Below are 24375 nucleotides of genomic sequence, written 5' to 3' on the forward strand. Positions count from 1 at the left end.
ACTTGGGGAAGGTAGTCTACCAAGATGGTGAAGGATCTGGAAACCAAGCCCCTAAGGAACAGTTGAAATATCTGAATATGACTAGCCTACAGAAGGGAGGTATGATAGCAGTGTTCAAATATCTGAAAGACTGTCACAGAAAAGAGGGGGTGGGCTTAATCTGTATTATCCCAATACAGGGGTGGGACTAGAACCAGTGGGTTAAAACTACAAAGAAGCACATTCACACTCCTAAGGAACTTCCGGATGGTACAAGCTGGAACAGACTACCACACAAATTAGTAAATTCTCCTATACTAGAACACTTGCAAACAGGGGCTAGATGATCATCTCTCAGAAATGCTCTGGCGGATTCTACACTGAGGTGGGGGTTAGACCAGCTGACCTCCATGGCCCTTACCAAATCTTTCATTCCTCTGTTGTCTTGCTATGAGGATGGGAGGGTCCATGCCTGCAACTTTGGAAGCAGGTGCTTCTCCTGGTGGCTGTAACCATGGCTGCAGTGGTTTCAGCGAAGGCGAAAGAGAGGTGTAGTCCAAAGAAGGCTATAGATTCAGTCATCCCACAAACAGGATCACTGAATGGAAGAGAGTAAGATTGGTTCTGGAAGAATAAAATCCTGCTACCATCTACCTCACCCAAAAAAGAAAACTGCAAGCCCCGACATATACATGAGGCAATCACTACAAAACAAAACCAGGCAGCTGGATGGCATTTTGCAGGTAGTTGGCACCTGCCAAAAAGGAGGGAAGTAGCATTCTCCTCAATTTCCCCTGTGCTGCTTTGGCCTGGGCAATGGTGCACCTGGGAAGAGCTGCACAGATCTGCAGAAGGTCGACACAGCCCAGAACATGGACACCTGCAGGAGCCTGTTGCTTTGGCCAAAATGACAAAAACAGGGTCACACTGCAAGTTCTGCCCCTTTCATACATGCAGACAACCTCATGGCGCACTTTTAAAAGGGGTGGGGTTTGTATCATGACGGCGCTGCTTCTGCCATTCTGTCCCCGCCCCCCCCGTCCTGTCCGCAGATGCTGCTGGCTCAGGTCGATCCTGGTTGCATTTTAAAAAGATGCACGTTTGTTTGGTTGGATCAAACAAACAAACAAAACATGGTTGAATGTTTGCTTTAAAGGGGGACCTGCAAGGCTGCCAAATCATTTTTCTCTTTTAAGCACTTGTGAGCAGAATGTCAAATTTAAGTGGCTCAGCTGCTGAACCTGGACATCAGGGTGGGAACAAACACTTACAAACTAATTCAGGAGTGGTGCGAAATACCCGAGGAGAAGTGTAAAAACAGGGCCCCTCTAAGCGTTTCATTTTTACCCCCTCCATCTGCATACAGGGAAGATAAAAAAGAGGCAGAAACAAGTTGAGGTCAGTAGCCCCTGACTTCCTTCACAGTGTTTTGATCCTGATTCTGCGACTGGATTTTTAAATGTGTTTTTTTGCCTTGGGGAACAAAGACCCTAAAAAATAAAAACAAATGAAATGGCTGGGGATTTGAAGCATTGGCTAAGGAGTTAGACTGTGTGCTGCTGACACATGGAGGCGAGTGAATCACTTACAGGAGGGAATCCCTGGGTCAGTCGAAGTTGTGCAAACATAGCCAGTGCTTCTTTACTTCATTGCTTTGGGTAATCATGGACAAATGCCCATTTTTAAAAAAGCAGCAATAGCATGGCAGCAGTAGGTCACCTAAACACACACGTTTTTGTAGCAGCTCCTTTTTCCCCCCAGTTTCAGTACTTCATTTTGGTCTCTGCACCATGCTCACAAATTAAAAACACAGAACGTCCTGCAATCTTGTCTTTGAAATTTGCCCACTGAGCAACACTGCATTTCAAGAAAGTGCCTGACCTCATAAACTAAATGGCTTCTAGATCCTGCCACAACAACAACAACAACAACAGAAGGTGACCATTTCTGTCTGATGGTTATCTAACATCTGAAAAGCAAAAGATATGCTCCAGTATCAGGAACCACTGGGTGCATCTCTGAAGCAATATGACCCAATACAGTCTCTTGCTTATTTGCCACCTACCTCTTATCAATATATTGCCACTTGAACAAGCCTTTCGTGTTGCCTTGAGACATTTGTTCTGGCTTTGGATGCCTTGTTCAGGAAAACTGCTACTTCAGTGGTACTTTTCATGAGGCACATTCTGTCATATGTCTGAAAGGATGCAGTCAATGCATATGTCCAAAATATCATTTTGTGGATTTCACACCTCCTCCTATTTCTCTTGATCTTTTAACAGATCAAGATCAAGAAAGAGCAAAATATGTATCCATTTTGAAAACGTTTGTTATTGGACTCAGGCAGACTTGCATAGGTTTTGATACAAACTGTTTCTATTTCACTTTTCTCCAAAAATGAACACTGAAAACAACCACAAAGGGCAGGGTGAATCTTTAGCATTCCAATGTTGTAGTCTGCAAGTCACATATGCCAAATATCAGTTTGCTCAGGAAATGGTGAGAGCTGATTTGGTGCAATAGTTAAAGGCACCAGGCTAGAAACCAGGAAATTTTGAGTTCTTTGGGCCAGTCCCTTTTTCTCAGCCCTAGGGCCAAAACACTTCTGAACAGGCACATCATCATCATCATCATCATCATCTTGAAAGGCATTGAGCTAGAAACTGAGAAGCTGTGAGTTTAAGTTCTCCGACATTCCCTCTCTCTCAGCCCTAGAAACAAGGCAAGGCCAAACTACTTCCAAAATGTTGCCATACTGACTTGAAAGCGTTTGTGCACACACACGCAAACTCCTATGCCTACACAGCAAAGGTTTTAATTCTCTTCCATTTTGCTTCTAATCTTGCAACACTGCTAAAGGAAGAAACATCAGCTGAAACCTAAAAACAGTTAAATTAAGTTGTATGCTCTTGCACTGGTCACATTTGCACAACCTCCTTAACTGGGTCATTTTTAAGTCCAGAAATTTTTTCTACCAGGCAGCCTTTGTGATCTTTTCTTCTAAGTAGCCTGCCATCCTGTGCAAACCGGCAGCTGTGTTGAATATCCTTGCCAATCAGCTGGAGATGAAAACATAATATCTACCACCAGAAAACCCTACAATAAGCCAATTCCATTTGGTCATCATGAAGTTTTATGAAGTATAGGGCAAAGCAATACTTTTGAAACAAGTAAAAATAGAAATTCACAAACAAAAATGATGGATTACTATTTTGGGCTCTTCATAAATTGGGGTCACTGAGGTTGATGATTGCAGAAGGAGGGGGAACAAAATGCTAAAAGCCACTATAATCTCCAGGTTTATTGGACAGTGGATCTAACCTTCCTGTCAAAGCCAACTTGCAGCTCCAAAATGAGTCTCTAGTGGGAATCTAATAAAGTATAAGCGTCTGTTTTCTATCTTCCCCTTTAGGAAACACAATAGGGCTACAGGCAGAATGAGCATGGTAGCTCCGATAAACCTTCGGGCTCATTAACCCAGATTAAACAAAGTGGTTTAACAGGTTCATATGCAATTAAGCAGCTATAACCATGTGAGTTTACCATGTTGTGGGAAAAATGCCTGCTTCAAATAAGGAACCAAAAGGCTTGGAGATAGATGCAAAAAAGTACCTTTTATTGGCATGTACTGCTACCGTGATGATTGGGCTCCCCATCAGAAGAATGCAAAAGAGTCCTGAACTAGGCAAGGTTATGGATAATAACCAGAAAGATTATGTAGGAATGATACAGAAAGCAAGGTAAATCAGGCTGTGACCTTTACAACAGGAATGTAACATCTAATAACACTATGGGATGACCTTACTATGGCTATCCCAGCACCTCTACATTCTTTTCTCCTAAAGGGACTCTATCCCACCCTGATGACAGATACTAACACGTTTTGTTTGTTTGTCTGTTTGTGAACAATGGCGTTTATTATGCCCACACACTGCCTCCCTTTACACCGAAGGAAAGACAATAATCTGATTTCTGTTTTCTGTCTCTTTTCTCTCCAGGGTCGTCAGGTGGCCCTGGCTTGTCTGCACCCTTGTACTTGCCTCATGGTTATGCCATGCATAGGCCATCATACATGATAACTCTCCACAAGTATCATCTCCTTCACATCACCTCAATTTCTCTGGCTGCTGAATACACAGGATACAATGAATATGAGTCAGGAGGAACACATTATTCAAAGGACAAACTAACTCCCTTTCTACTTCAAAGCACAAACCACTGGGGGACACACTGGTGGAAGCCATGCATCTCAGTTACAGAGAATCACAGCACAATGTTGGTTGGGTTTCCAGTGGTCCACATGGTTTTGTTGGCTTACTGCAATTTAAGGCAGAGGAGGATAAACAGGACTGGAAGGAGTGAAGTGCAACAACGTAAAGATATCATCCAAGAAACTGAAGGGAGAGATTTCCTACTGAATCCAAAGTCAAGAAGGTTTATGGAGGAACAACATACACATATTCAGGGTGACCTAAAGAGGAGCTGATTCCAGAATTTCCAGGATTATTCAGAGCTGTGCCACAAATCACAGTGGCAAATCTGGGTCCAAAACTGAACCAGCTGCCGAGTGCAGCCAACTGCTGCATCCTGACTCGTATACCTGTACAGTATGTGTTTGAAGTATATGCCTCAAACAGAAGCTGATTTAGCAAATAGCAACATGAGATTGAACTAGGATGTTGCCTTCCACAGCCAAGGGATGAGATCAACTACTGATTTAACACCTCTGAACAAAGGGGTGGCTGTTTACATCCTGTGGGTCCCAACACAGGGTTGACCTTCCAGATCAGTGGGTGGCATGGATGCCTGAGGAATAACGGAAGTTGAAGCCCACAAATCTTAAAGCTGTCAAGTTTGAGAAACATTGTTCTAGATGGGAAAAATATCTGAGGAGAGGTGGAGGAAGGTAGGCAATAGGCCCCCAGAAGCTGCTCTCATAGCCCCTCCCCTCCATCGCTTTCAGCCAGTCACTCTGTGGGACTGAGATCAGAACTTATTTTTAAATAAAATGTACTGCACTTTTATTTTCAGGATTTAAATAACTGTGTTAGCTGTCAGCTGTTACTGCACTACAACTCCCAGCATTCCTTGACACTAGGCAGGCTAGTTGGGGCTACTCAGAGATATGCTTCAGCAACATCTGAGATTCCTGCTCCACATCAATAGATGATCATGAGACAGCTAGCACATCAATGTCTTCTATATCCTGATTCACCTTTTCTACTGCATTTTTCCCCTATTTATCCCATGTTTTCTTCTAAGGAGCTGCAAGGGGTAGTGACGGTCCTTCTGTATTTAGCTAAGCAGGGACATGAAGCTGTATCTCTGGTCCTAGGGGGCTTCCCCACAGGCACAGACCTTGTCCTCTTCCTTTCTACAGAGCTGTATTTCTGCATGGGTATCCCCACTGCTGATGCCTTCTTCTCCAGTGTTGCTGGCCAGTAGGAGGATGCAAAGAAGTGACAGTCAGTTGCTGCCTTGTTTCTCATCACCCTGTTTTTTTTTACAATGAAGGAAGACAACATTTTAAAAAGCAGTTGGTTGCTCTACAGCAGCAGCAGCAGCAAAGCTGCCCTGGGTAAGGCTGGAGTTTCCTCGCACCTGCAGCTCCAAAACCACAGGACATTGGCCCACTCTGCAGCCCCACGCGGCGCTGGCTTTCTTTTTTGTTTTGTTTTTTTTAATAAGAGGGGAAATAATAATAGGATTCTATGAGGGGAAGACAAGTTATTCAAAAAGTCAGTAGAACTAAAAAAAAAAAAGAGTGGAAAAAGAGGTCCCCAAAACAGGGACTAAGAAAATTAAACTAGTATCCCATACTAAGCCATCTACCCATAGTCTGTGTTTGGCTGATGGGATTAAATCCACCTTCTCCAAAGTAATGCCGCCTCAGATGTGTTGGTCTGCCATTCCAACCACCATGGTGATCCACAAGCTGAGGGCACCAAATTGGAGGGGGCTATTTTCTTCAGAGGCTATTTTCTTTTGTCACCTGGCTAGAGAAAAATCATTATGGGAACCTTAAGGGCTCATGGAATTCAACCCCCCCCCCAAATATTTATGTGCTGCTTGAAATTAAGCATCTTTAATTCAGTATAAATCCCATATTTGACAAATGGGGCAGAGGACAAGTGATTGTACAAGCCTCTTGTTATGGAACATGACACCTAATTTAAATTCTCCCTGCTTTTTTCCCCCTGCTAGATCTGATATCCATCATTCTTTGTGTGACCTTCTGTAGTTTTGTGCAATACCATCAGTTGAGTACAATTTCCAAATCTCATTAGGAATATAATTATTTTCGTATACACTTTCCAAGTTCATACTTTCTCCATCCCAGACATTCTGATTATCTACCTAGAGCTTTTGAATATTATTTCTGACATTGCTAGAGTGAGTCTTGGTGATAAAAAAATGTAGGAGAGAGCTTTTTTCTCAAAATTCTGAAGATAAAATTGAACAGCAACATTTTTGCAACTACAGTACAAATACAGGCTTCATCGGGAATATCTGAAAATAGCATTGGAAAGTTATATTGTAAACTAGCTCCAAATAAGTTCTTTAGAACTTTTCAATTTGTTGCATATACCTCTTGAGATTCCCAGGGTTCTCTCAGGTTCAGACATGGTTTTCCACAGACTCTGGATGTATGGTGAAATCTGTTTGAGAATACTTTGGAGTAGGTGTTTCATGTGCATACATGTGGTTTCTTCAGGCAGAATTATAAGGGAAGGCACGCAGGAGGAACGCTATCCAACTATTTACTACAAAGTAATGCAATTAAAATAATCTTGAATCATATTAGGCTTTCTGTATTCTATCATGCCATGGACATGGCCATAGCCCTTTGAGCATCCCAAGGACCTGCTCCTGTTTTAATCCTGGTTCACTATGAGATAACTATCCCAAGAGTGGATTTTGCATTAAGAGCAATTGATTTACTGTAGAGGTACTGAGAAAATAAAGTTCCCCTTTTTCTTGGGACAAGAATATCTGCAGCGTTGGCTCTCTATTACCTAATGCATGTTTAGTAACCAAAGACAGAAAGCTCTCCAGAGATCTCATGGTGGGCTTCCATGGCTAGAGTCAAGTACACCTGAGGTTTTCAAACTTTTTCAGGCTATGGAACTTGCCCGTTAAAAGAAGATTCCTAGAACCCCAGTGATGTACCCGGGGTGCGGTGTGTGTGTGGCTTCTAAATGTCAGCTGACAAGCCCCATCCTTTCCACTATATCTTAGAAAAAGTGCCAGGGATGCCCCTGGGTGTCTTCCTCAGTCTTTCACAGAACCCCGCCAGAACACAGTTTGAACTACCCATTGGATCTGGCAGAGCTGACAGGGGAGAATTAACTCTGACTCATCAGGCAGTTTGTCCTATGAGCTTGCATGTTAACTGAAAGCCTACTTCCAAATAAATCCAGTGCTGGACCAGAAGGGTCACCATTGAAAGATAAATTCCTTTCAGCAGTCTAAGGAGGGATTTCCAGCTATGACCCATTAGGCCATCTGCCTCAGTACATGGATCATTACTCTGATGTGAATTCAGAAAGCAAGAGGGGAAAGGCTGGCTTCCAATTTCAAAGCAATCCCCCCTGCTCCCAAGAATTTTATATCCAACAATTGACTTGGTGTGTAAGTATAGACACCAACCAGCTTGGTAAGAATATTCATAGGATGTTAACAGAAGGGCATAAAAACAAAAAAACAAAAAAAGTTTTGCGCCCTTACGTTTGGTTTAGCATGTTGTGCAGAGTCAAAATGATCTAATCTAATATTCATTCTGAATGAATATTTTAAGCCTAGCAAGAGACAATTAGGGTCATGCAACGAAATGTGTATAACTGGAACTGGTGGAGTCGGCATCAAATACAAGAGTCCCTGCTCTCATTTGAGTCCTTTTCCAAGTGGAAAACCTACTTAGTTAGTGTTTGAATATGGAAAATTACAACTAATCGGCATGGAACTTGTGTACTTCTGTGTTTGATTTTACTTGTGAAGAAATCCCAGAGGGCAGTTTATCTCAAACTCCAGCCAGCTATATAACCACTGAATTCCTTTCGGGGGGTGATATAAGCTGATCTCTAGCATCGCAGTCCCCCAGTCAGCAAAGAATGTATATGGAAGGATCGCTGAATAATAGTTTTTCAGTCCAGCTTGCAGTATGGGAATAAAACCAGTTCTTGCAAGTTCCTCTCTCAGCTTCAGCCCAAGCTCTCAATTGCAGAAAGAGTTGAATAAGGCTGGATAGCACTACTCAGTATTCCAAAGGAACTAGATGGCAGGGCTGCTCTGAAGTGGAATTTCTTCAAGCAACAGTTAGCTCTAGTGTGCAATTTGTGGGTCAGGTATTGCTCTTATGCAAAGGACCGTCATGTTGAAGATGGGGCAAAATGATCTAATTTGTTCAGAATTGTTTCCAAAAGACAGGACAGGAAACTATGGATGTAAATGGCAAGGAAGTAGATTTCAGAAGAGATCACTCTTCATAAACAGAGCTGTTCAACAATGAAACAGACCGCTTGAGGGAGTGGTGGACTCTCTTTTGCCAGAGGGGTGTAAACAGAGGCTGGATGGCCATCTGTCAGGAATGCTGTAGTGAAGATTCCTGCACTGGGTAGGTCCTGGGCCAAATGATCTCTGAAGACCCTTCCAACTGTTACATTTTATTATAGAAACCTTAAGTATCTGCCCTGATTCTATGATCTTCCCTTCTTCTCTCCTCTTCTCACTCAAAGATGATGATGGCATTCATCCATTTCTCTTTTCAAGTAGCTATAGCTTATCATTTGTCCAAACATGGAACTGTGGTTAGTTTAAACTATGCTTATTTCAAAGAGACCTGAGTTTCAGATTTCCTTTTTCTTTTGGAAAAAGGAGCAAACTATGGTTAGTTGATGGAAACAGCTTATTTTGATGCCTTCTTTGCACTAAATAAAACAAGGAATGAGTAAAGGAAAAAGTCCCATAGACAAATAAGGGCCATAGAGGAGCCTTCTGGGCAAGGCTATTAAGGGTATAGTTTGTCACATTTCAAAACCAATTGTCTGAGGGGAAAGAAAGTCAAATATTCTCAGGACAAAATCTACTTAAACTTAAATAATCTTTTCCTCTTGTCTTTGACTTAATATCCAGCTGGTGGTAAGAGTTCTGGAGAACCTTCCTCATTATTTTCTCACTTGATCTCAATAAACACACACACACAAACAAAAGTCAACCTATATTATTTATATTCCCTATTTCTTTATAGGCAACCTGAAGGAAGCTAATAAATCCTTCCAAATGCAAATCTCTTAGATCAAATACATGTAGAATCAATGGAATACCTTTATGAAGTTTTAAAAAAAATTGCAGCAACCTCACTGAGATCAAAGACAGGTCTTGGAAAAAGTCAAGGCCTGCTGCATCTTCCATTTGACTCTCCCAAGACTACAGATCCAGTTCCATGGAAGAAGGCCACAACCTGTCTAAGGGGCATGACGATGGAACTCCTCTCCACATAAAATGCACTCATGCAATGGCCCTCCACATCTTGCCAGCCGTTTCTCTGTCAGGTGTTATGCCTCTACCCAGATGTTTACCACATTTGGATCAACTGCTGAAAAAAATGTCACAATTCAGAATTTAAGGAAAGTTAACCCAAATTCTGAAACTAACCAAAAGAAATAAGAATGAACTTTGGTAGCCATACACACTTCCTTCTATATGTCAATAAATATGTGATGCTGTTACCATAATTGTACTGTATTTTTTGCTTCCCCAAAGGAATGAAATTCCATACAAACCTGGGCTTTTAAACTGATCCGGGCTGGGAAGGTGGTGGAGGGGGGAGTTACTCGCTGAAGCAGGGTGCTCGCTACGAAGCATCTGAGCCACCCGAGGCCCCATGGAATCATAGTCCGCATACGATAATGGAGCCCGTTGGTCACCGGGCGGAGAATAGAAACCATAATCGGGGATCCCTGGAGATACAGTGACTCTATCATTGCAGATACTAGATTGGTGCTAATTTTCAATATTAAAAAATGTACTTTTTTTACAGTTACAATCATGGAAACACAAGGCAAATATTAAAAAGTAGTTTTGAGAAGAGAATGGATCATACATGCCCCCAATATCCTTGCTACTTTACTCATTTACTTGTTGGTAACCAACTTTATAAAGTAAAGTATACCAACTTTACTTGTTGGTATAAAAACAAGACTGGATATAAAATAAAGAAACTCACCACCTGGCTTACTAGAAGTGTTTCTCCAGAGCAGGAAAAATGATATATGAGCATGAAATATTGACCCTACTGATTAAAATAACAAGGAATACATTGCACATGGAGAACTGTAGAAAAAAGCTAATTAGAGCTAATTTTCAATGCTCATGAATTTCCTTATCCCTTTCCTATAGAAAAATCTCCAACTCCCATTTATCCAAATATATAGATTTGTATGAGTTATGCACATTTAGACAACTGTAATATCCATACAAAAACATGTGCTTAAGTCTATGTATGAGCACAAACCTTTCTCATCCCCAAATGGTAAATATGTCTTTCCCCTGTTTTATCTTACCTCAATTGTCCTGAAGTTCTGGATTCTCCAAAATACCCCCTTTTAATATTGTATCATTTAGGCACTGCAGTTGGTATACTATTTCATTATATCACAAGCCACAAGAAGTGAAGTTCACCTTCACAAGTCATACTTATATCAGTAATAACTATTGCTTTGATAAGACTTGTCAGTTTAAGGTGAGCCCCACATCCAACTGATTCGAGTCAGAGTAAAAAGAGAAAGATGAACTCTGTGAAACTGCATATAGCCTCAAGATTGAGAACTTCTGAGAAAATAAATATTACAAGAACCAGTATCAGAGATGAAGCTTAGCTCCTCCACATGTATCTTAGCAAAAGGGAGAAAACACAATCTGGCCCCAAATGATAAACACTACAATTCAATCAGGTTTGGGATATTTAGTTTAGCTTAAACATAAAATGGTGCATCTTAAGATGGGAGCATCTTACTTTCTGAAGAACAACAATTCTCAAATAGGCTTGTATAACATACATTTTAATGAAACAGGCTACCTGTTTATCCCTTCAGTTTAAGCAAATTTGAGAACAAGAATGGCAGATTATCTAGCACTTGGGTGGAAAAAGTTCACATTGCTGTTGATCTCGCAATCAGCAGAGGATTCCCCAGCAGCTCAGAACCCTCCTGTTTAATATCTACATGTAACCTCTGGGTGAGGTCATCTATTGGCTCAGGGTCCAGTATTGTCAATATTATTCAAGGAACTGGTCATCACCTATAACGTCCTTCATGACATAGGGCCAGGTTATCTGAAGGACTGCCTATCTCCCATGGTTTCTACCTGGAAGGTAAGAGCCAACACAGTGGGTACATTCTGGATCCCCTTGATCAAACAGTGTCATTTTTGGGACCCAGGAAATGCGCCTTCTCTGTTGCAGTGCCTGGTGTAGAGAGTAAGGAAGACAACCTTGATATGTAGCCTCTATTGCCTAGACAAAGAGGACTAATGCATTTTTTAAGTCCAGAAAATGTTAGGAAGCACCTTGGACAGATGTCTCCCTTGTTCACGGAACTATAAGATGGAGGAGATACAGCAGACCTGTAATATTTCTGTTATTATAGCTATTCTCAATAAAAGTTGCTTTAGTCTTCCTGTGGAATTGATTTCATAGTCTGGTCAGGGCTGACACCTGCCCTCTGGAATAAGCTCCCCCTGAGATCCCTATGGTTCCCACCCTGATGGCATTCTGGAAGGCCTTAAAGTCCTGGCCTTGGGGTACGGTGGATAGAACCCCTTGTTAGATATATGTTTGTCAAATGTCATTTTGTTCTGATGTAGTTGTCTGTATTTGCTGTTTTTTAATTTCCCTTACAGTATTTCTATTTATTTTCTTGTATTTGTGTTGTATTTATATAATTAGCTGCCCAGTCATGTAGTGCCAAAGTTGAAGTAGGTAAAGAAATAAAGAAATAAACAAATGATAATCCAGGAAAGATCTGAACAGGGAAAAATAAATAACAGGTTTTTTTTTTGATAGCTTGATATTCTTTAACCTTTGGAATAGTACTTCCTTTCTGCTCTCATGTAACTGTGCTACTGAAGTATTTCTATATTCTTCTCTTTTTCTGAATCCATATTGTACTGTATCAAAGGATGTGCTGGCTTTATAATTTGTAAAAAGTCTCATAAGTAATTATTTAGATCCCAAACACATGTACAGATATTTTGCCTCTTCTGAATGTTTTTCCACACATTCTGTATATTAAGAATATTCAATGAAAAAAGAAATATTCCCACCTCCCATTATATATTTCAGGCAGAATTAACTAGTCTAGAATTTATTTCCATGCCAGCTTTTATATCAAGTAATACCTTTTGGTGCTGCCTTATGTTCCTGAAAGAACCGACAAAGATTGTATCTCAACTATTTCTCTTTTCAATTACATTAGTTGTTGGGACCCCCAAATTGCCTGTAGGTAGCTTTTTCCAGGATCCTGCAGTCACATGGGATATGTCTGCCCAGATGGATGAAAATAATTGTCTCTACTGAGGAACTGTTTACGTCTATAGCCTACTTCTAGGGACCTCCAGGGGACACTTAAAAAGTGGGTATTCCAATCTTAGCCTGGACTGATCTCAGCACAAGAAAACCCTTTAAGATTAACAAACATTTTGCAGAGGTTACATAGACACAACCTGAAATTCTGCCCTGTGTCTGCCCAAAAAGTTAACTATTTTGTTAGTTGCCATCATCTATATGTAATTTTCACTGTCTGCATCCCAGTTTCCCCTGGTGTCTCCTTTTAGTAGTTTCCCTTTCCCTGCCAACTATGGAAACATACATATATATAATACGATTGCGCAAGCCATTTGCTCAAAAGAGGAATGTAGAGCCCATGGGCCACTGCTGGAGGACAAAGCAAGACTGAAGAAGACCCCATATTGCTGTAATGATTTTGGAAAGGAAGATCACACTGACAACAACCTGCTGACACAGCTCTCAGTCTGTCTCTGATTCTCTCCCCACATTTGCCATAAGCAACCACATGCAATTTGGCAGCCTTTGCACCATCAGTGTTTATGATAATAGCCATGTGTGCTTGAAAGCAGCAGGAAATTTTCAATATAACTATCATTAAGACAAAACGCTTTAAATCAAAGCCATTACTGCTACTGAGAGTTAAAGCTCACAAGATTAGGCTGCTTTTTATCTTTATGAAAAATTCATAGAACAAGCTGCCAAACAACATCTTCTTGCTCGAGAGAGTAAATGATATAATAATATTTAATGCTGCTGATACAGATGAAAGTGGAGACAGAAGTTGCATGCTGTAATGTGTACATCAGGGAGACTATGTTGAACAAGGAGCTCTGACACTCAGCACATGTAAGGCTGGGTAGACAAGCAAATGGAAAGCCTGCTGTTGCCTTCCCCAACTTTTAGACTTCAAAGACCAGTGGCTGCAGTTTGCTTTCCTTGCAATTTGGTTGCAAATGTACAGCTGCAGTGCAAAGGTGGAACTAAATTGTTCCGAGATTTATTCAAAGCAATAGAACTGGAAAAATCTAACACAAAGCAAATAGAATGTAGGAAACAGTGAAGCACTTGGGCAAAGACCCCCCAAAACTCTTGTGCCATTAGTGGTCAAGAAGAACTGGGCCATTTCAAGAGTCCGGTAGGCCAGGCATCCAAGTCCTTCAACTGTTTGGAGGAGAAAATAAAAATCAGTTTAAGCCATGCTACCAAAATACAGGTAGTCCTTGTTTAGTGTCTGCAATTGGTTCCAACAACTCAGTAGTTAAATGAAATGTTCACAAAGTGAACATGCGACTGACACAGAGAGAGAGAGACCCTGCGAAGATCACTGGTTGCTGCCGTCTCGTTCAGATAAAGTTCTCTCTACAGTGTCCTATGCCTGACGCATTCCCCCCCCTTTTCCCCCTTGCAGGGTGGAGAGATTGCTTAAACAAGCTCTCTCTTCCTGAGCTGCTTTTCTCCCCAGCACAGTGCTTCCCTAAAAAGTGCTAAGGGCAAGTTAACAAGCTCAGCTTTGTGATCTTAATTACCTGATTAGAACCCTCAGGGAGACTTGTAGTTGCTGCCTGAAACTGACCAGACTGTAATCAGTTTCACACTGAAGGCTTTTGTTGTTGTGCATTGTTTGGAAAATAAATTTTTATTATCTTTTATTACTGTAATATTTGCGAATGGCTGCTATTCAAGGCAGTTGCTAAACGAAACTACAAGTCAGTATTTTGCTGATCCTAGAAATCATGTAATGCCTTTTCCATTGACTGCCATTAAACTCTCATGTCTCTGGACTTCCTTAGTGGCACTTTGTTGCTGAAGAAGCTCTGACACTGTTTCTTTGAGGATATGATGGGTTGCTAACAGAGTTGGAGGGGGTGTATATCATCTATGATGTCTTAACTCAAAGAAAATGATGAAGTCAGGGAACTGAGCTACCTTACCCCTCAGGTTTTTGGCCTGCTTGTGAGCAACATAAGCTCCCTGTAGACAGGGCAGAAAAAAAATCTATTAATATGCATCATCATACATTATTCCGCATGTCAGCATTAAAATGTGTTAGAATAATTTAAAGCCCAGACTACTGTAAGTAGCATTCATTTACACCTGCAGAAATGTTCTTTCTGCATTTCACTCCTGAGGTGAAATTGAAGGAGATCCACAAGTGAAACAACTGGGGATGTTCAAAAGCATCTTAGTTTACTTTCAACTTTTCATCTTATGTTTCTGAACAGCTAAGCCCCTCAGAGTATTGTTCAAGTTCTGTTTTGGGGTTGATGACGTTGGAGGAACAGAGGAGCATTTACAGAGACTGAGTCCAAGATGATGGGAATCTGACAGAGAGCGTATTCTGGAGATATGACTGACTGAAGATCCAGGTCAGAACCGACTGTGTTTTGTTACAGATCTTTGCAAGACAAATGTGTGTTAAAAATATTTTGCACAAATTACAGGATGATGAATACAAATGGACGAAAAGAAGCTCATATTACAGGCTGTCAAGTACAATCTATAGGAGTCTACCACTGTTTGGCTCAGAGGACCCTAGAATGACAATCTGGTAGAGAAGAAAGGAGTTAATTACTAGACCACGATTTTTCCTTGTGTGGTTCTCTGATGCTGGATCAGCATTTAATATGGCGATAAATTATTCTTAGTTATTTTGGCATAAAATAAATAGCATCTGGCAATACTCCAAGACTCTACTAAGACGAAGCAATTTTGTTGCAGAGAGGGTGCAGAAGAAATGTTGATTTGTTAAGCCAGGTCACAAGAGTTCTTCTAAATTATTAAAGATGCAGTTATTGCTAATGCTAGCAATAACTGTCTCTTTAATAGCCGCTTTAGCAAAATTTAAATTTGAGCAACTGATCAAGGAGTGCTAACAAGTGATTGGGGACATATCCACAAAATACTTGATGTGCACAGATTTTTTTTAAAAAGCAACTAAAATCAATCAAAATAATTTTCTAGGGCTTACAATTGCTCATGATGGCAAATAAATATATCTCTCATCACAATGATGATGTTTTACACAAAAACAATATTTATGAAATTCTCCACATCAAAAATGTAGCACAATGACATTCTCACAGGAAGCCATCCCATCAACTGAAGGCTGGACCAAATTTTGCCAAGAGAAACAGCAATCAAGGAGCCAATTTTTCTTGCAGCTTTTGACAAAAGATTTTCCACTTGAGGGGTTCATCTTTAATCATTATAAAAGCACAGAAGTTTAATCCATTTTTGATGTAAGTGCTAATAGCTGTGTGTCCTTGAAGTTCAAAGTGGTCTTTGTGCATGGCGGTAATTAGCCAAGCAAGGTAGACTCTGCCCTCTCTGCTTCTAATGACATCCTTAACAACAAACAAATGTCAACCTTACAAAGGCTGTAATACATTTTTTGGCAAGTAGTTTTGGAAGATAGCAGATATCATCCCCAAACTCTGTGCTATCACTCTGAAATGATGGAGAACTATGTTTACGTTAAGACAAAAGAACAAAAGGAGCAGGACTGGGTTAAAAAGTGGGACCAAGAGGAAAAAGATGAGTGGTAGACATAGAGTAGGACTGTTTTTACTGAAGTTATATTCTTTAAAGAGAGCCAGTTTGGTGTAGTGGTTAAGGCATCAGGCTAGAAACCAGGAGACTGTGAGTTCTAGTTCTAGTTCTGCCTTAGGAGTGAAAGCAGGCTGGGTGACTCTGGGCCAGTCCCTCTCTCTCAGCCCAAAATAGGAGGAAGGAGTATTAGGTATGTTTCCCACCTTGAGTTATTTATAAAAATAATAAAGGCGGGATAAAAATAAATCTAAAAAAAAAAAAGACAGAGGCTAGATATTGCAAAACAGTACGGCAATAATGGTAGATAATTTTCCTGCGATTTGATAATCTCCAACATCCATAATAACCAATTAGCATAGAATTTATTGGGAATGAGCTGATGCCATGCAATGGGGATAAACACTGTGAAATGGACTTCCTGAGGAGAGATGCAAACTGTTTCTAAGAAAGTTCTTCCCAGATATTGGGTCGCTGTGCTATAAAATATTGCAGCTGATTCTTGCAAGGTTGTTTATCACTATCAAGGGTCCTCAAAGGAATTAGATGGTGGTTGTTATTGTGATAATCGTTTTCTAGAGCTCCCACCTGTTAACAAAAAAATCTCATCCCTGCAGCAGAAGGAAACAGGAGCCTGACACAAAAAGCATTCATTACTGGTCAGAGGGGGCCCCTGTATCCTTCCTGACCAGACTAAAACCATCTCTGACAATACTCTCTGTTTCTGTTATATGAGCAGAAGGTCACAACATTTCATTAACTGCCCTGGGAAGAATCATCTTTCAGAACCGTCAACACAGAGGATGTCCTTTATATTAATCTAGAAAGCCATAATCACATTGTAAAAAATGTAAAATAGATAGCAAAATAGATAGAATGGTAATGGGGATATAAATCGGTGTGTGTGGCGGGGAGGGGGAAGAGAAACCTCTAGTTCAATTTAAATGGGTTTTTTATTAACTACTTTGTTTTAAGATGTATATGCTCCCCACTTCCATTTTGTGACTCTGGGCAATTTGCAAACTTCCATGTGTGATAAATGCCAATCCATTAAAAGTAGCAACATAAAAATATCTGAAAACACTTGAGTAAAAAGAAATGCTTTATGCCCCCCCCCCCGCACTAAACTGTAACAAGGTCAGCCTCAACTCCAATGGCAAGCTGTTCTATAGCAGAGTTAGCTGCTGATGTTAAATGTATCTTGTGAATGGTGGCCTGCTCAAGGCTAAAGAGCACAATAACTAGGTGGTCCTGCAAGTAATCTAGGCTCAAGCTGTGTATGGATTTATACATAGTAATAACCACCTTATATTGTACCTGGAATGCAACTGGTAACCAGCACAGCCATTTCAACACAGAGATGAGGTGGCACTCCTGGACGCATCACTCACCAAATGTGCTCTTGCACTCTGGTCCAGTTGTAGTTTATGGATGATTTTCAGGAGATGCACCTCTTAACCTCTTTCAGGTTAGCACTGCGTGCATCACTGACACAAGATCTCACTCCTTCAAGAACAGGCACAACTGGTGCATCAGCTAAAGTTGGTAAAAGTCCCTCCTTGCCACTGATGTAATCTACTGTCCAGCAACACTGACTGATCCAGCAGAACCTCCAAACTGTGCACTTGACCCTTAAGGGAAAGCACAGTCCCATCCAGATGTGGCACAACTTCTGTAAACACTGTACTTTGTAACTGCTCCACCTTGTCCAACTTGTTATTTCATATTACACCTCATATCCAAGCACATACAGAGGCCTTTTGAATATTCTCAAGAAAATAATTGATGACAATTAGCTTCAAAGCTGCAGTAGATTTATATACACATTAAATAACGTGGGAGATATACTCGATTCCACAAGACAAATCCCAGTGCCACCTTCTCCTACAAAGAAAGGAGTGAAGCTATTGAAATGTGACACCACCAATCCTCAGCTTTCTCAAATCTCCCAAAATGATTTTATTTATTTATTTATTTATCTATCTATATATTTATTTATCAGATTTGTCACCACCCATCTCCTCCCACCAGAGGGACTCTGGATGACAGTAAGGTCAACAGTATCAAGTCACTGAGAGATCTAGGAGTATCAACAAAATCACAGTTCCCTTGTCTCTTTTCCAGTACAGAGCATCCCTCAGAGTGAACAAGATGGTCTCTGTGCAAGAGCCAAATGCAAACTGAGACTGGAAATGATCTAGACAATTCATGTTCTCTCAGAGTTCCTGGAACTGCAGGCCACTGTCCTCTCTGCCAGCTAGAAATGGGTTGGTGAGCATAAGTCAATGGTTGCCCAAGATGGTCTGCTCCAACAAGAGTTTCTTAAGTAAGAGCCTCACCACCATCTGCCAAAGAAAGCTACTGATGATCTCAGAAATCACTGGCCAAACAGAGTTCTTGAGGCCCTTATCTGCCAAGCCAGGGAGGGATCTACCAGGCAAGAAATGGGGCACACAGTTACAGGTACTTATCCACATCCTCAAGGGCAAACCATGAAATTGCCCCAAATAGCTCAAGCACAACATAAATTCCAATGCTTTTATCTAAGACGAATAGCGCAAACAATGAACAAATAGCAGAATGGGACTCATATCGTGCTGGTGCACTGCTCAGGGCCATGTTATCCAACCAACAACACACAATCAGAGAAAAACATATTATTTCTTCTGGTTTTTTAAAATTGCCATGGTATCTACATCACAACTGACCAGATTTAATCCTAAACTGTATTGTACTTGTTCAAACCACCTGCCATCTTAACTCTTAGGAATGACTGTATGAAGCACCTGGGAAATCAAATTCAAACAGCCTTGCATGTTTAACTCTCCTTTGTCCTCTTCCAAGTGAACTGGACAGGGTTTTTTCCAGCTAAGGATCACATCCCCCTTGGAATAATCTCTGTCACCATCTTCTGTCTCTCCCAAGAAGAAATCTGCAGGGAAGAGACCTCTTACCAGGAGGAATCTGAACCATTTTTATGCATGTGATGGAACTCTGAAATTGACTCAAAGGCCAGATATAAGTGCTCACCCCTGTTTTAGAGATTCAGCTGCAGCAACATCAGAAGCTGTGGCACTTCTGCCTAATAATGCAAAACCCCACAGGTCTCACAGGATCCTTTGCCCCAATTCCCCTTCCTTCTGGGCAATTACAATCCTTTTTAATACACACACACACCCCTTCAAGTCAGTGTTGAGTCCTGGCGGCTGCCTGGACTACTGTAGTCCCTGCTGTTTTCTTGGCAAGGTCTTTCAGAAGTGGTTTGCCCTTACCTCTTTCCTAGGGCTGAGAGTGAGTGACTGGCTCAAGGTCACCCAGCCAGCTTTCATGCCTAAGACGGAACTAGAACTCGTGGTCTCCCAGTTTCTAGCCTGATGCTTTAACCACTACACCAAACTGGCTCTCTTTAAAGAATATAACTTCAGTAAAAACAGTTCTACTTTATGTCTACCACTCATTCCCCTCCCCCCCCCCCCCCCCCCCGTCCCATTTTTAAACTCAGGACTGTTCCTTTTGTTTATTGTGGGTGACAGCACCAAAATAACTTCAGCTGATTTAAAAAATACTAAGGAGGTTGAGACCTGGTTAGCATTTGAATGGGAGACAATAAGGGAACCCCCGGGGCTGTTGGCTAAAGTGGGAACAGCTTGAAAAAGCTTCTGGAAGGTGGCAGGATTAAATGACTTATATATTGTTGCCTAGAAAACACATGGATGTGTCCATGTTGTCACCAGGAGTTGAGCTTGACTGAAGGGAACCTTTTTGGATATCTGTATTATTTCTTTCAACTGCCAGATCATATTACTATCTTTTCTATTGTTCCTTCTATTTCCACACTTGTTTCAAGAGAGCACTATTTCGATTTTATGAGCTGACAGTTTTCTTCAGAGCTGTCACTGATTAGTCCTGTTTCTTGGTGGTGTGGCCTTTTCTCTTACTTTGTCTTACTCTTCATCTGTACTGTATTTCCTCCACTTCCATTATGTAAAGAAGTATAGAAATGGCCTTGAAGAAAGTATGTGGCAACTGTTGGAAAAACATGAACTCAGCTTGGAAAAAACAGGGAAGTGTGAGAAACTCATGATTGCCACACCTTGACACTCTTTGGTATAAGAGGGAGGACAGGAGAAGAAATGCTGACAGGCTTTCAAGATTCTGTTATAATAATATCAATAAAGTGGAATTCCAGTAGTTCTTATGGTGTCTGTTTTTTTTTTAGATTTTTTATCCCACCTTTATTATTTTTATAAATAACTCAAGGCGGGAAACATACCTATACTCCTTCCTCCTCCTATTTTCCCCACAACAACAACCCTGGCCGTGACTGGCCCTACCCAGCCGGCTTTCATGCCTAAGGCGGGACTAGAACTCACAGCTTCCTGGTTTCTAGCCTGGTGCCTTAACCACTAGACCAAACTAGTTTTCTGACCTGGTCTACCTCCAAGTGCAGACAACGTGCATCTTTCCTCAAGCGCTCTATCTCTTAACTAAGGTTTTGAACTTAGCCAAACTGACAATACCTTCCCTAACAGAAGCCAAACAGCAAACATCTCTATTGCCCCAAGTGTATTCAACAGCAAGGAAGTCGTTTGTCGAGATGGGCCTTTAAGAAATGTGATAAACAAACAAATAGAAAATATCTCTTGCAGGAACATAAGCAGGTGAAGGAAGAGTTGTGCAAAAGAAACAGCACCAAACGTTCATTAGAGTGAAGAGGATCTCAGCTTCTGCTCAGACTACTTTTGTAAAAATCTCAGGCTGCCTAGATTCTTTCCCTTCTACTCCAGAATCAGTCCTCTTCCTTTCTATATATTTCTCACAAACATTTAGTGTTGATTCTTGCCTATTCCTATTTTGCAAGATCTCACGGGCTTTGCCTTGAATTCTAAACAAAAGCATGAAGTAACTCTCAGGTCAGGGTCTATCACATGCCTTCAACATCTAGCCTCTTTCTATTTTCAGCTACCTTTACTGTATATTAAAAGCAAAGTAATGATCCAGCACAGAATAAGTTCTGCTATTTATCACAAGCTACAAAATAAACCATTTTACTTTTTCACATTTTGCAAAAACATATCTATGGCTACCTTTTTACCACTGGTGACTAGATTTGCATTAATTGTTTACCACAGCCTGGACAGGTCTTTTATTAATATTAATGAGGGACTGGGAAGAAGGAGCCCCTTTATTTTTAGCCTACTCTAATTGTGTAGTAATTATTCATCTACAAAACAAATGAACCGAACTCCATTGCTATGGTAACTGAAATTCTGGCCTCCCACTGTAACACATTAACAGGCTATCATTCCTGTTATATTTTAAATGGAACCCTTTTGTGCAATAGCAGAAAAAGAGGCAACTTAAAATAAGGCCGAGACTGTTTTGTGTTAAGTTCCAATGGTTATTGTCAGGGGATGGCTTTCCATAGGACTGTGGCACATTGAATTTTCCGTGTGTGCATATATACAACCACACACACTCTCCTTTTCAATATACTGTAAATTTCCCCACGTGGTTTTCTCAGTCAAGGAGGATAATGATTTGGCGCATTTCGAAAGAAAAACAGATTGATTTGAAAGTTTCTGCTTCAGTTTTGCACCTCTCTGAAAGAAGCACTGGGACAAGCTGGCTTTCTGCGAGTGGGGGAGGGGAAATAAAAGTCTGTCTGATACAGGTGTTACAAAAGTGATTGTGATAAAAAGCAGAATGTGCAATGAAAGCATGAATACCTTATCTAATGGCAATCAATTATAGGAAAGGAAACTCCTCCTCTAATTTAAAAGGGCACAGAAAAGATCAGCTTGCCAGCTTCCCTAAACTCCCAAATGAAAATTCAAGGAACTAGTTATCCAGAGGATCAGGTGCTCAAGAACTAGTTTCATTCTCCAGGATTAGAGGATACGAGTCTCTGAATGAGAGGCAGTTTGGTGAACTGGTTAAGGCAATAGGCTAGAAACTGGGAGACTGTGAGTTCCAGTCTCACTCAGGCATGTAACCTGCTGGGTGATGTTGGGCCAGTCTCTCTCTCTCAGTCCTAGCAAGAAGGCAATGGCAAACCACTTCCAAATCTTGCCAAGAAAACTGCATGGACTTGTCCAGGCAGTCGATAAGGAGTCCATACCAATTTGAAAACCCCAAACAAACAAACAAACACTCCCCTCTGAATAAAAGGAGGTAAGAAGAAAGAAGAGGACACCACTCTCTCTGAGATTTGCTAGTGGGCTTTCAAAGAGGTATCTGGCCATCTACTCTAGGGAACAAAATGGACAGATGGGCTTTGACCATCAGAGTTTACCTTAGCTCTTAAGCTTCTTTTTTTGGGGGGGGGATACTAGAAGATGAGCATTTTCTCCCTCCTTCTAGCAGAAGTCATTACCAATCGACTAGTCTCCTACAACCCAGGATTTGGCCACAAACCCCATGGCTGTCCTGGCTGGAGGTGATAGGATTGGCAGTTGAATGATTAGAGACACAGCACTGAGTGGCCACTAGCTGGAGATCGGTGGTCTTCTAGACCACCAGCTGGAGATCGGGGCTATACTAGCTCTAGTTAAAGGAAAGGGGCTGACTGAAGCCTGCCATAATGTCTCTGAAATAATAGTAATAAAAAATCCCAGTAAAAATATTAACAAACAATTCATAGCCACAGTTCCACTATCTAGGAGCCTTTGCCTCATAGCCACAGAAATACAAGATCCAATTTCAAAGAGACTTGGGAGAATGTTCTTATAGGGTTGGTTTTTTCCTTTTTGGTCTGAAGCTTTATATACAAAAGATGTCCTGCTTGAGAATAGTGTTGGCCAAAACAGTCTCAAAAGCAATGATCAGAATGCTAGTAAGTGAGGGTGACTCTCCTGAATCATAAGGTGAAAGAAAATAATGAGTGGTGTAATAAAAGGTAGTGAATAATAATGGCTTCAATTAAAACTCAAAAATGGCTGTGCTAATGTGAAAAATGGGGAAAAAATAACCAGCAATCAATCATTTTTAGAAGTATTTTGGGCTGGACTTTTGGGTATATAGAGTATTTTCCAGTACAAAGAGCTACAACATCTTCTTTGTGTGGTCCCAGGAGCCTCCTCTGATAATGACTGTTGAAAATTGCACTGTGATTTCCAGCCCTTTATAGGAAGGATATGGATCAAAAATGTAACTCCTAAATTAGGTTTGATATAGCATTAAAAACATGCGAAGAACTCAAAACATCTTCCCCAAACTCCAGAAAAACAAAAACAACAATCTAAAACCACTTCATTTGTATCATCAGTCCTTCCAGTCTGGTCCTTAGGCTGTTCCTAAATGTTAAGTGCAGTTCACAGGAGCCTACCCTTGATGTACTTAATCTGTACAGTGATTTCTTGAGAGAAGCCTCCCATATGTTCACTCTAGCAAGACTGAAATGAAGAGCAGTAACTTTGACAAAGTGACTAGATTAGTGAACAAGGGAACACTGTGGATATAGTAGACTTAGACTTCAGTAAGACATTTCATAAAGTAGACATAGGCTCCCCCTTAAACTGGAATAATGTGGGATGAACAGTCCCATTACCAGATGGATGCACAGTGGGGTGAACAACTGTAGCCAACGCATGGCCCTTAATGGGTCTATGTCCATATGGAGGGAGGTATGCAGTGGGGTACCTCAGGGTTCTGTCCTGTGTCTAGTACTCTTCAACATCTTTATAAATGACTTATATGAGGGAATAGAAGGGATGTTCATAAATTCTGCAGGTGACACAAAGCTGGAGGGGGTGGGGTTGTCAGCATCCCAGAAGACAGGCTCAAGATCAAAAGAATCTTGATAGACTTGAGCACTGGGCCCTATCCAACAAAATGTTGTTCAGTGGAGAGAAATGTAAGGTACTGCACTTAGGCAGAAAAAACCAGATGCACAGCTATAAGGTGGGCAGTTCCTGGCTTAGCAGTATGGCTTAGCAGTAGTACTTGCAAGAAGGATCTGGGTGTCTTGGTAGACTACAGATTAAGCATGAGCCAGCAATGTTCCACAGCTGCCAAAATAGCCAATGTAGTTTGGGCTGTGTCAAGAGAGGTACAGGGTCAAGATCAAGGGAAGGGTTAGTACCACTTTATGTCGCACTGATCAGACTGCACCTGAAATACTGTCCAGTTCTTGTCACCACATAAAAATATACTGAAGAAGAGTACAGAGAAGACCAACAAAGATGGGAAAGGGCTTGGAGGCCAAACCTTACAAAGAGTGGTTGAGGGAATTGGGTATATTTAGCCTAAAGAAGAGAAGGTTAAGGGGACACATGATAGCAGTC

General features: G+C 41.1%; 1 protein-coding gene across 9 annotated transcripts in view; it reads right to left on the bottom strand.

Moving 5' to 3' along the window:
• Nucleotides 1–24375, bottom strand: part of MSI2 (musashi RNA binding protein 2) — a 527555-nt gene that overhangs the window by 22026 nt on the left and 481154 nt on the right. For 3 of the 9 annotated variants that reach the window (XM_063296934.1, XM_063296926.1, XM_063296917.1), the window contains one exon: nucleotides 9762–9938. The exons of 4 other annotated variants lie outside the window; for them this stretch is intronic. In XM_063296934.1, coding sequence (XP_063153004.1) covers nucleotides 9762–9938 — 177 coding nt within the window. Of the gene's footprint in view, nucleotides 1–9761; nucleotides 9939–16438; nucleotides 16679–24375 lie in introns of those variants that run through there. 2 more of the 9 variants (XM_063296983.1, XM_063296976.1) reach the window with 1 other exon arrangement.

This window comes from Candoia aspera, chromosome 1 (genome assembly GCF_035149785.1).
Source record: "Candoia aspera isolate rCanAsp1 chromosome 1, rCanAsp1.hap2, whole genome shotgun sequence".
NCBI classification, from domain to species: Eukaryota; Metazoa; Chordata; class Lepidosauria; order Squamata; family Boidae; genus Candoia; species Candoia aspera.